Raw genomic sequence first — 12,316 nt, 5'->3', positions numbered from 1 at the left:
AGAACAAGGGAGGGGGCAGCTTTCGAACTGGACACACAGAGGGAAAGGGTGGGATGTGGGGAGTTATCACCTGAGCAGCAGCACCTGTCCCCGGGCCCCCACAGCCAGGTCCACTAGTCCATCCTGGGTGAGGTCCTGACCCCCACTCAGCGACTGTCCGAAATACTGGAGTGTGGGAGAGAGCTGGGAACTTGCAATCCTCTGGCCAAAGAGGGAAAGGAGAAGTGGAAGTCAAGGGAAGGTCATTTGAAAGGTTTGAGAATAAAGATTTGGAAAGGAGAATACAGTGAATGAAAGTAGAACTGAATGGAAAAATTGAAAAGGAGAAATGAAGGGGTAGGAATGGAAAGCAAGTGTAGTGAGACCCCAGGGATCTCAGACAGAGAGAGGCAAGCTCCTTTGGTCCAATTCATGTGAGGGTACAGGCTAATGACAAAATTAAAGCATAACAATAGAAATATAATAGGTTAATTTACTCATCACATGTATCTTCCTTCATAAATATTTGATGAACAGAGTACTTAGTACTCCATTGAGTCATCTTCACAAGAAGCCTATGGAGTTTATCATTTAATGTTTCATAGAGGGGAACTGAGGCTCACAGAGGTTAAATCAGTCACTGCCTAAGGCAACACAGCTGACATGACTGGCCAGGCATTTGACCAGGGCCTGCAATCTCTTACCCACTAAACTGCCCACAACAGATTGGAGTCTGTTTGGAGCGAAAGGACAAAAGAGAGATAATTTGCACTCAGCTGGGCCTGGTGAAATTCATGGCAATAAACCCCTAAAAGGAGAATAGCTACTACTAAGGTCCATGACAAGAGGCACAGGGCCATCAGGCACATCTAAGACATGGGAAAGGAGGTGGAACTGGAAGAGGCTTCAGAGAGGGGCCTCACCTGGCTGTGGGAGGGCCTGATGCCCAGTTCTGAGGTTCCATGAAATAGGTAGACAGCACCCCGGTTTTCTTGCTCTCCTGGGGCACCGATGGCGACGTCTGTCAGTTTGTCCCCATTCGCATCCCCCAGCACTGTCAAGGCTGCCCCAAAGCGGCCCCAGGGGTGGCCCTGCTCCCCACAGAGAATGACCTCACACTGCCACCTAGCCCTCTGCAGAACAAAACCAGTGTCATGCCCCAACCCAGACAACCCCTCCACCCTACTCCCAGGCCCCACCCAGCCCAGGTCTCATCAGACACTCACCCCCTGGGGCAAGTGGCACACGGACACCTGGCCCCCCCACGTCGGCTTGTAGTAGTGTGGAGCCCCAATGAGGACAAGGTCAGAGCTACCATCTCTATCCACATCCACAGTACAGAGGGAGGCCCCAAAGTAGGAGCCAATCTGGAGGGCAGAGCGTGAAGTCACCCTGCCTGCCTGCCCCCTGCCACCAGAACCTTACCCCGTGGTCCCCCAAACCCCTTCATCTCCTCCCTCTCCATCCTTGGACACCCTGCCACCCTCATGGTCCACTCTGGATTCCTCTACACCCAACCTGGGTCCCTGCAACTTCAGCCTTTGGCTTCCATTGTCCGGACTCCCGGGTGAAGAGGACAACCTTCCCAGTATGCTGATGGCGGGGAGCCCCCAGGATCAGGCTCTTCACCCCCTTCCAAAAGGCCAGCTCGGTGGAGTAACCTGGGGGGGGCAGGCCTCAGCACAAAATCTTCCTCCCCATCCCTTAAGCTCCTGCCCTTTCCAGGCAGCTCATCTCCTCCCGCCTGTGCCCCCAACCACAGCTTTTTCTCACCCAGGTAAGAGTCCCTCATGTCCACGTTCTCTTGAGACACACTGATGAAAGTGGGGCTCATATTTTGGGGGTATAGGAAGGCACCTCCAGACCAGCTGAAGCTCCCCACAGCCCCCAGAACTGGTCCATCCTGGGAGGAAAGGATTCCAGGGCTAAGCAGTTTTGAGTCAAAACAAGGCAGCCTATTCCAAAGCAATGCCTGCTACCGACTCCACTCATTATTTGGAATTCTCTTCTCCTTCCCCGGTCCTGTCCAGCAGCTTAAATCCCTGACTCCTAATATCTCTCTCAGTCCATCCCCAGTGCCGCTGCTCCAGTAAGTCCCAGCTCTTCTCACCCACTGCCCTTTCTGCCTCCTATTGTGTTCTTCTCTGCTCCATCCTCCTCAGTGTTAGGTTTCCTCAGACCAAATATATAGCCATCACCCAGCTGGCAACCCAAGATGGCTCCCTGTCACCAAGACCCTGAGGATGGTATCTCAGGTCCTCCCCAGACAAACCTGTGGAGTTGCTCTATGCTTTGAACACACCAAGTGTTTGACCTGGACACCTCTCCTCTCTTTCTGAGATGCAACTCCTCTCTTGGGAAGAGTCATCCTCAAAGCCACCTTCTCTGTGAGGTCTTCCTTGGCTCCCTCGGGGAGTGATAGGTGTTTCCTACTCTGCATACCTTGCTTATTGCCTTTCTAAACTTTTGACTATAGATAATTTAGAACATATACAAAAGTAGGAAGGAATGCACAATGAACTCATAAGTACCCAGGTTCAATGATCAATTCATTACCAACCTCGATTCATTTCTATGTCCCCCCAACTCACCCCCAAAACTCTTTTGAAGAAAATCCCTCTGGATATTTTTAACACACATCTACTTTCACATAAGTCATGCTATTTTGTCATTTCTTTGGTCTGCATGATCTGGCCTTTCCCATCTCTCCACCCACTCCTTCCATGCTGCCCCTCACTCACCCTGCTCCAGCTATGCTGTCCCTTTTATCTCTCTAGTGCAGTAACCTTGTTCATGCTTCAGGACCTTTGCACTTGCCTTTTCCTCTCCCTGGAGCAATCTCTCCCCAGATTTTCCCACACCTATCCCTTTCTCATCATTCACCCTCAGTTGTTATTCCTCAGGCCTCCTCTGATCATCTCTCTTGCTCTCTTCTAACACTGAGCATAATCTGAAGATCTTTTGTTTGTGTTTATTGTCTCCTCCCACTGTATATGTGCTCTGTGTGAGAGCAGGAACCTTGGCTATCCTGTTCTCTGCTGTGCTCCTAGCACCTACATACACTGCCTATATGTCTCTCTCTAAACGGACAGTGACCTTCAGGACAGGATCTCCTTATTTACTTCTGGGTCCCAGGACCCAGCACAGGGCTGGCCCAGGATTGGTGCCTGAGACCTGTTTATCAAGCATATGCTCCACCTACCATGGTGAGCACTGAACTGAAGCCTTCTTGTGACATCTCATGCTGGAAGGAGCTACTTGTCCTCGACTGGGTTCCTGTGGGAAAACAGGTCACTTAGGCTCTGGGGACCATGAGACCACAAGGACTTAGAAGGAGAAGAATGAGTCTGGGTCTCAGGTTCTGGGGCACAATTTTGGGTGACATGTGAATAGGGATGGACCCTCAGAACTGTAGGGAACAATTGGGTTGGGAACCTTTGGATTCCAAGACCCAAGCTCGCCCTGTATGTACCCTCCACTGCAAAGATCTTCTCCTGCAGCTGCTTCTGGATGCTGCTGAGTGCTGCAAAGTTGTCCACCTTGAACACGTGATCCTGAGAGGGCACTGAGCCAATGGTGTTCAGCTCCTCCCTGGCAGTGGGTTCCTGGAAAGCATCTCCCACCTGTGGCAGAGAGGCAGCTGAGGAGGAGCCCACCAGCCTTTCTGCATGAGTGAGATGCAGTCTCAGTCTGAGAGAGCCACGAGGAAGAGGACGTACCCCAATGGCATAGCGAATGATGCCAGCTTTCTCTGCCAGGGGCATGACATCACTGTATTCCAGGGGGTCTTTGTATTTCTGCCCATCTGTGATGACAATGAGAATCTTCTTGGCACTTTCACGGGCACCATTCCTACTATGAAACAGTTCTTTCCTGTCAAGGAAGAAAGGGAGTTGGCTCTCCTGAGATGAAACTGATTTTGAAAAGAAATCATTTGCAGCTCTAGAAGGTCATCTGGGGAGACTTTGGTGTTCTGGTACCCTTTGACTTTACCAGGAAAAATGTTAAGAAAATGCCTCAGCTACGGGTGCCTCGGTGGCTCAGTTTGTTTGGTGTCAGACTTTGGCTGAGGTCATGATCTCACATCTCATGAGTTGGAGCCCCACATGGAACTCTGCACTAACAGCCTGGAGCCTACTTGGATTCTCTGTCTCCTTCTCTCTGCCCCTCCCCCAATCTCTCTCGTTCTCTCTCTCAAAATAAATGAAAACTTAAAGAAAAGAAATAGTCTCAGTCCTTTCTGAAAGCCATACCATGATTATTAAGAACAATAATAAATGTACTCCTATGTCTTGTTCTAAAAATCCTGCCATTATGGAACCTCATTTCCGGAGACAGTGTGGTTCAGAGTAGGAGCTTTGGATTCAGACACTTGGTCAATTTCTTTACCTCCCTGAACCTCTGCTTGTCCTTGTGGAATATGAGAATAAGAATTGTGCCATAGCTCATCTTCAATGTTGGCCCCAGTGTGCCACATCTGATTCCCTTCCCATATTGAATCTGACCTGTGACTTGTTTTAATCAGTACCATGAAATGGAAATGACACTATTCTAGTTATGGGCTTAAAAAGCCTTGGCAGCTCTTGCACTTTGGGGAGCAAAGTTGGTAGGGGTATGCCTTGTTCAGCCATTCTCCAGCACCACCCCTAGAGTGGTACCCTGGGGTGCACAAGTCAAAGATCCCAGACATTCACCCAGTTCTTTCCCAGAAGAGCCACATCTTCTGTTCTGGCCCCACCACCTAAGCCATTTCTTCATGGTCTGCCTAGCACCCAATGCTGGACAGGCACATGGTAAGCACCCAGTTAATGCAGAGAACTCACATAAATGAGGATGTGGGGGTAGAGGGATGTGAGTGAGGAGACAGGCAGAACACACTTGGCAACAATTCCTGACTCTCTGCCAGGGATGTCAAAAAGGGGTGCACCATTTTCTGGATAAAACTCTAACCACTTGTCCAGCACTTTATGTTCAGAAGCACCTCATGCATCAGATCTCATGTAATCCTTACAACCAAGATGTACGTTTATCCTCATTTGACAGTTTACTGAGACTTAGATTCAATAACTTCCAGTGTTGCCCAGGTTATCAGCAGGGAGCCAGAATGAGAACTCTGATTGTCTGAACCAAAGCTTATGTCTCTGCTGCCCCAGGTGGAGTCAGAATCTAGCCAATCCAGGGCCGGCAGAGAGGAAACACACTGCAGAAGAATCCCACACTATATCGGGGGGGAACACTCCAGGGAGGACAGCCCCTCCACTCCCCTTTAGAGCCCCTTTCTCCAGAACTTCCTAGAGCTGTGCAGACCAGCATGAGGAAGTGGTGTGGCAGTGTGTCCAAATGAGGCAGAAGGGAGAACTTACACTACTTTCAGGATGCCTGTGGCTGTAAAAGTCAGGCCTTTCAGTTGTCTGATGGGATCCACGAGGCTCTGAGGGCTTGAGCTTCTCTGGAATTTAGTGAAGGTGAAGTGGATCTCCAGATGGTTGGAGTACTGCATGAGTGAGAACTGCAAAGACCAAGAGGAAGGCCCTGGGTCTCAGGAGTTATTTTTAAATTAACTTTTATTTTGGAATAATTTTGGATTTACAATTTCCATGTGTTTTTTGAGGCTAAAACCCAGGAGGAAATTGGCCCAAAAAGAAAACTAGGAAATCAAAACCAAATAATGCTTCTTTCATACTTTGGAAATACTGCAATATTTGTTAAAATAAGATTTTTTTTAAAACTTTCATAACATATGAAATAAACTTGTAGGCTATATTTCCTCACTTCTCAAGAATTCATACACACATGTACACTAATTAGTGAGAAATAAAATAAGAGAAATCATGAGTTGCATGGAAAACACAACAAAGAAATCATTAAGTATTTGGCCAAGGCATCTTCAGTCTAATTTCATAGCAAAACTATTTTTGCAATCCTTTCAATGCTTTTTAACAGTAAAAAAAAACATATTTCCTGGGCCATATAAAGACATATTAAATGTCACAGGGGAATTTCCTCAGGTAAGGGCACAAATCAGCCCTGCACTGAGACCTTAGCCTTATCATGGCATAGGTCCACTGAGCCCACCCCCAGCAATGCCAGGCCTCCTCCTAGGTTGGCCTTTCCCAAAGGCAGCCACCACCACCCCAGCACTCCCCAGGTCTCAGGGACCCAATCTTCACCAGTGTGTTGGTGCCCTCAAACTGTCCCATCACAGCTATGACAAAGTCCTTCATCTGCTTAAAGTCCCTTTGGTCAATACTTCCAGAGCCATCAATCAGGAAGACAATGTCCATCTCTTGACTTGGACACTCTGTAGAGAAGGAGGAAGGAATCAGAGATGCTAGTGTGGGGCCCAGCCATCTCCCAGGACCCAGAAACCCTTTCTGCTCCACAGACTTACAGTGTCATTCCTGGATTAGGAATCAATTCCCACCAAGTTTCCAGCACCCTCCACAGAGGAGGCCCAAATCCACTGCCCAAAATTTAAGAAACCAACCAAACAAAGAGAGAGAGACAGAGAGAGAGAGAGAGAGAGAGAGAGAGAGAGAGAGAGAGAATGAAACACAAAGAGAGAGGCAAACAAGAAACAGACTTTTAACTATAGAGGACAAACTCTTGGTTACCAGGAGGGAGGCGAGTGGTGGATGGGTGAAATAAGTGATGGGGATTAAGGAGCACACTTGTCATGATGAGCACCAGGTGATACATGGAATTGTTGAATCACTATTTTGTACATCTGAAACTAATATAACACTGTGTGCTAACTATACTGTAATTAAAATTAAAACTTTATTTTAAAAAGCATTCTAACCACAAAAGAAAAATCTGTTGCCCAAGCCCCTTCCCCCTCATCAGGGTCCCTATTGCTTCCCACCTTCCACAAGGCCTAGAACATGGAGGAGGAAGGAAAGGACAGAGACAAGGTGGGCTCCTCATTCACTTAGTCAACAAGTATTTATTGAATACACACTCTAGGAATGTTGTAGAGCACAGGGGAAAGCAATTTATGAAAGTGATTCAGAGTGTGTATTCTGAGCATGCCTGGGCTCAAATCCCAGCTCTTGCATCTACTAGTGGTCAATTCAAGCAAGTTATGTAACTTCACTGGGCTTCAGTTTTCCCCATCTGTAAAATGGAGATAATAATAGTGCCTAACACATGGACTAGGATAAAAAGTAATATGTGTATAAAATGCTTAAGATTGGGCCTGGCCCCCCATAAAGGTTAGCTCCTATCACCATCATCACCATGTGCCAGGCATTGTTTCAGGCCCCAAAACACACCTGCATGGATGCTAAGTTGTGCCACCAAGACACACCCCCTATCAGGATGGAGGTGCTTATTATCAGCTGCAGGTAGTTGGCTGTTGATGGCTCCCAGCTGATAACTAAGCATCAGGAGTTGCCCACAGTTACACCTCCTGCTCCTGGGGGCAACCTGCATGCAGTCATGTTCCAAGCTTCTCTGAGTTGGCTGAAGCCTCTGTTCTGATCCATCACAGTCCACCCTCTTTCTCTAATGAGTCCTACTTCTTTCATGCTCTCAGAAGTATTGCTGCTGAGAATATTCCCAAATGAGACACAGAGTTCATTTCTCAGGAAATCTGGTCTAAGTCCATAGTTTTAGAAAAGATACCATCCCTGCCTTCATGGAGTCCACACAGGGTAAAGACACACCTGATACCCATGAACAAATAAGACATTTCAGACCAACCCCAAACTCACATAAAGTGTGTGGCTTGTGTAAAGGACACAGTTGGTGCCTCCACCAGTACCCCACATCCTGTGTTGCTCTCAGTATGGTAAGAGATCAGGCCACCACAGACAGCAATGAGGCATGATGCTGAACTGTGGCAGCTGGCCTCCTGCCACTGAAACAAAAATACTTTCTCCTCACTCCCCACACCTCCCCCATCTCGCCTATTCAACCAGCTGGTGCTTCACCCATGCTGAAAAGAAATGGAAGATCACTTTCCTCCTGCTTCCTTGACCAGAAAATTCAGCCCTCCACATGGCTGGCCAAGAAGCCCTAAGGTGCTCCCCTTCTCACCTGTTATCTCCCAACAGCTGGGTAGCTGAAGTTCCCTGTCCCCACATCTTTCACTTGTGTGCATTTGTTAGCTGGACCACAAAACCACCCACCATATCCTCTCTCAGGCCAGCCCAGTGGCAAGTTCCCTCACAATATCACTTATGTTCTTTGTTCCTTTTATTATATCCACTGGGCTCCCAACAGCAGGCACCAGGCTATAGCTGAGCACTGCCCGAGAAAAGACAGGTTAACATCAGGAAAGGTTGGTTTCATCTCTGAGCTTTGTTACTTCCAAACAGTGGGAACTCAGCTCTCTAAGACTCAGTTTTCTTGCTTGTGAGACAGGGATCATCCTGCCTACCAACCAGAAACTATGAGGATGCAATAAAAATGCACATCACACATCCAGCACTGTCTGGCATGCAGTCCCTTCATCCTCTACTCAAACTTGCCTAGCTTACACCAGGCTTATGTGCCTAAGTTCCATTTTCAACAAGCATCCCATCTCATGAGCCATGGAGACATCTAGAATAAAGGAGTTATGTCCTAGTGCTGAAATGCCACATCCTCTATTTTGACTGCACAGACATCCAAGGCAGTTCATGGCACCCCCAAGACTCCTGAACACCCCTCCTCCACTCTCTCTGTCCCCTCTGTAAACTCTGCTCTCACAGTTTGATTGAGAGGTGTTTCTGCTGCTATTTCACCTTTGCCTAAAATCCCACCATGCCTGGTATCATGGCTTCTCTAGTCCAAAGCATTGCTCTCAGTCAGCACCTAGAGTGCCCCTGGCTCTAACTTGGAGCCCAGTATCTCTTCTGATGCCACAGAGAAAAGAGTTTACCTGTATCTTCCTCCTAGTCTAAGCACATGGTTCTAGCTAGCTAGAATATCAGTCATAACAGTAGTCACATATTATGTGCCAGGCAGAGGTCTAAGTATATATATATATATATATATATATATATATATATATATATATACATATATATATATATATATATATATATAATCTTTTAATCCTCATAACCACCTCAATTATTAAGACCCAGTTGACCAAAGAGGAAATGAAAACCAGGGAATTAGGTCACTTGCCCAAGGACACAGAAGACAGACTTATTCAGAATGACTCTCAGAGAGATGATGTTCAGTGTCCCTGGCACTACTCTCTGTGGAAGACATCAGCAACAAAATATGCATCACATTTTCCATGGCCCTAACATTTGCTCCCTTTAGAAACTCATCAGTGAGTTATCAGGAATGGCCTCATACTTGGATCCCTGGATCTATCATCCTCACCACATTTTCGACCATCCAAGGCCTTTCCTCTGAAAGCCCAAGAAGCATCTCTGCACCTGTTGGCAACTGTGAGGTCCTCATGCCTCCTTTTCCCCTCGGTCAGCTTAGAGAACCTGTTGTAAGCTGCCCTTCTTACGAGGCCAGACCATGTTCCCAGACCTTCTTGGGCTCACTGAGGCCTCTGGGAAGAGGCCATGAGCACAGGAAGCCAAGACCATAGTCTCAGGCTCTGCCCACTCCTCTGTGCCAGTATGTGTATAAAACAGAAATGCTGTCTCTAAAGGGACCTACTTGGCAGGGCAGCAGGCACTGTCCGAATGGTCTGCAGGTGGGAGCCCAACAGGAAGCAAAAGCCTTCTGCATACATATTCTCCCCACAGGCTCTGTGCATGGTTGGGCCGCAGGCCTAGAGGCAGAGACCTGTGTGAGCAAAGGGGCCCCAGAATTCTCCATATTCTTCTCCCCCAGCCCAAGCCTCCTCTGGCCCCTGATCCTGCCCTTGTGACCCTTCTATGACCCAGAGAAACTCACCAGCAGCCAGGAGCGATTGGTGGAGGCTGCCAGGGACAGGCCCAGGGACATGTTCACGGCCTCTGGTGGTGCTGAGGGCGGATACACATGATCATACTCATGGGCACACCCTCATTTTGGGGGAGAATCAGGACTAGAGGCCAAGGAGAGACATTCTTGTACAGGAGGAATGAGGGCCCCAATTCCCAGGTGGAGTCACTTACTGTGCAGTGATATAGGTTGACATAGGCCAGTGGCAGCTGCACAGTCATACAACCGTCCTGTCCGGTTGACCGCCACCACCTCCAGGGGGGCTCCCACCACGAGTCTGGAGGCACAAGCATGACATATAGTTGTATGAGGGGTAAGGACACAGGGCGCTTCAGGTGAGGAAGTATCACCATGTAACAAGGAAGTGAGAGTTTGAGAGGGAAGCTCTTGGCATTTGCCACTCATGAGGCTATTCAAAAAGGAGAGCTTCAGTTTAACCCACATGTGCTGAAGGACTATGCTGGACTTTTTGTTTGTGTATGTGTGAGGATACATAAATAAATTTGTATTTATATATACAAATGGTTTGAGTGCTGTTTTTTAACATTAACCAAAAATAAATATATTCAAAAGAAAAACATTTTTCAGCCGTGAATAAGTGCATTTTGTTTCTGGGGTACCATCATTCTGAGCCACCCAAGAAATAGATCACCTCAAGTTACATGGAAAAAAAAGAATTTTTTTGTATTAAATATAACTTATTGTCAAATTGGTTTCCATACAACACCCAGTGCTCAATCCAACAGGTATCCTGGAAAAAAAATTAAAGGTTATTTATTTTTGAAAGAGAGAGAGCATGAATGAGCTGGGGAGGGGCGGGGGGGGGGGAGACAGAATCCCAAGCATGTTCCGTGCTGTCAGCACAAAGCTGAATGTGTGGCTCTAAGCCACAAACTGTGAGATCATCTCCTTAGCCAAACTCGGATGCTTAGCTGACTGAGTCAGCCAGGCACCCCTACATGGAAAAATTTTAAGCCATAAGGTATCAAAACAAAAAGATTATTCTGTAATTAATTGGATAATTTAAATATAACATAAACAATTTGAGTTGGACAACTTAAAGCAAAAGCATCAGACTCCATATCAATATCTACAGTCATATAAGTGCAAAAATTTATTTATAAAACCTTTTGAGAGGAGAGAATTTTTTAATTTTAAAAAAATGTTATCTCTGCCAACAATCTCTCCACTCAGATGAGAAAACTAGACAAATATTTGTGTGTTTTTAACTAATTAGCCAGGCAAACCACATTAGGTTAACATTTAAATCTTCCTTCTAGAAAGCTATTCCTTTATGGAAAGCTGAGATCCTTGTGGGTCTAACACTTGCTGATGAAAACCTAAATAGATGGTTAGAGATGTAGCAGTTTGGGACCTGCTGGCATAAATGGATGAGCAAACTTTTCATCTACATGTTTTTCTTTACCCTATCTATTCCTGATTCATAGGCTTGGTCTTTTCAGTGTTTGGGTTGTGTTTCAACAGACAACAGGAAAAACAATAGCTTTGTAGCAATCAGCATGTCATCCAGTCTATATATTTACTTTTTTGTAAATACTGGTGAACAGCAGTCAATCAATAGTTTATAGGTGTGTGTGTGTGTGTGTGTGTGTGTGTGTGTGTGTGTGTGTGTAACTGATGGTGATGGAAGTGGGACAGTGGCTATCTTTGAATTTGTTGGATTTTGAGTGATCAGAAAAGGCCTAAGGGAATCCAGGGGAGTGGACCTGAGGATGTTCTGTACCTGGATCCAGGCGGCAGCTACCTGGGTATACACATATGAAAAATTTATTGAGTTGGACCTTCCAAGATTGGGCACTTCAGTTTTTGCCCTGTATATTTCAAAATAAACAAACAAACAAACAAAAAAACCCCATAACTCTGACATCTGGCATTTTCTTCCATGCCCCAGGCTGCCAGCTGGGTGAGGAAGGGGGATGGATGTGCTTTTAGAACTCAGTGACCTCAATATGCTACTTCTTGGCCAATTAAATCTTCTTGTATTCTCAGGCTCATTGCCAACTTGACCTCCTCTGTGAAGCCTTCCTAGAATTCCCTCCTGGGTTTGATCTCTTCCTTCTTATGCCTCCAGATTTGTGTTATACTTGCATCACATTGGGACTTTAACAACTTGGGTCCCTGCTGCTGGGACCTGAGAATGTGAGTTTCTGGAAGCAGGGTGAGGTACATAATTGACAGTCCCAGTGTGAAATAAAAATGTGGGCCTTTTGTTCTGGGAGAAAAAAAGTTTTTTTCCCTTTTTTTTCCTCCCCATGATCCTCCTCTTTACCTGTCCTGTCTTTACCTGTTTGCTATTTAGTGTTGAATTCCCCAAGGCACAGGGATTTTCCCAGGGCCAGTGCAAACCCCACAGCCTGGGCAAACTGTGCACAGCCAACCTTGACCTTGCCTAACTCATACCAGGGGCTGAGGGCAGCAGGGGTCACTGGATAGG

The 12,316-nt window shown here is 46.7% G+C and overlaps 1 protein-coding gene across 6 annotated transcripts in view; it reads right to left on the bottom strand.

Moving 5' to 3' along the window:
• The window catches only part of LOC123588977 (integrin alpha-D-like), a 70,523-nt gene that overhangs the window by 15,930 nt on the left and 42,277 nt on the right, over window positions 1–12,316 (bottom strand). For 5 of the 6 annotated variants that reach the window (XM_045460484.1, XM_045460483.1, XM_045460482.1 and 2 more), the window contains 13 exons: window positions 10,035–10,138; window positions 9,832–9,902; window positions 9,592–9,706; window positions 6,150–6,280; window positions 5,343–5,488; window positions 3,699–3,852; window positions 3,452–3,602; window positions 3,182–3,255; window positions 1,753–1,882; window positions 1,498–1,640; window positions 1,206–1,346; window positions 903–1,112; window positions 71–201 (listed from right to left, as the gene is read on the bottom strand). In XM_045460484.1, coding sequence (XP_045316440.1) covers window positions 71–201; window positions 903–1,112; window positions 1,206–1,346; window positions 1,498–1,640; window positions 1,753–1,882; window positions 3,182–3,255; window positions 3,452–3,602; window positions 3,699–3,852; window positions 5,343–5,488; window positions 6,150–6,280; window positions 9,592–9,706; window positions 9,832–9,882 — 1,577 coding nt within the window. In that variant the 5' untranslated portion in view covers window positions 9,883–9,902; window positions 10,035–10,138. The remainder of the gene's footprint in view (window positions 1–70; window positions 202–902; window positions 1,113–1,205; window positions 1,347–1,497; window positions 1,641–1,752; window positions 1,883–3,181; window positions 3,256–3,451; window positions 3,603–3,698; window positions 3,853–5,342; window positions 5,489–6,149; window positions 6,281–9,591; window positions 9,707–9,831; window positions 9,903–10,034; window positions 10,139–12,316) is intronic. The other variant, XM_045460487.1, reaches the window with a different exon arrangement.

The sequence above is a fragment of the Leopardus geoffroyi genome, chromosome E3 (genome assembly GCF_018350155.1).
Source record: "Leopardus geoffroyi isolate Oge1 chromosome E3, O.geoffroyi_Oge1_pat1.0, whole genome shotgun sequence".
Classification (NCBI taxonomy): Eukaryota; Metazoa; Chordata; class Mammalia; order Carnivora; family Felidae; genus Leopardus; species Leopardus geoffroyi.
Note: the sequence above shows the minus strand (reverse complement) of the source record. Positions and strands in the feature narration are given on the sequence as shown.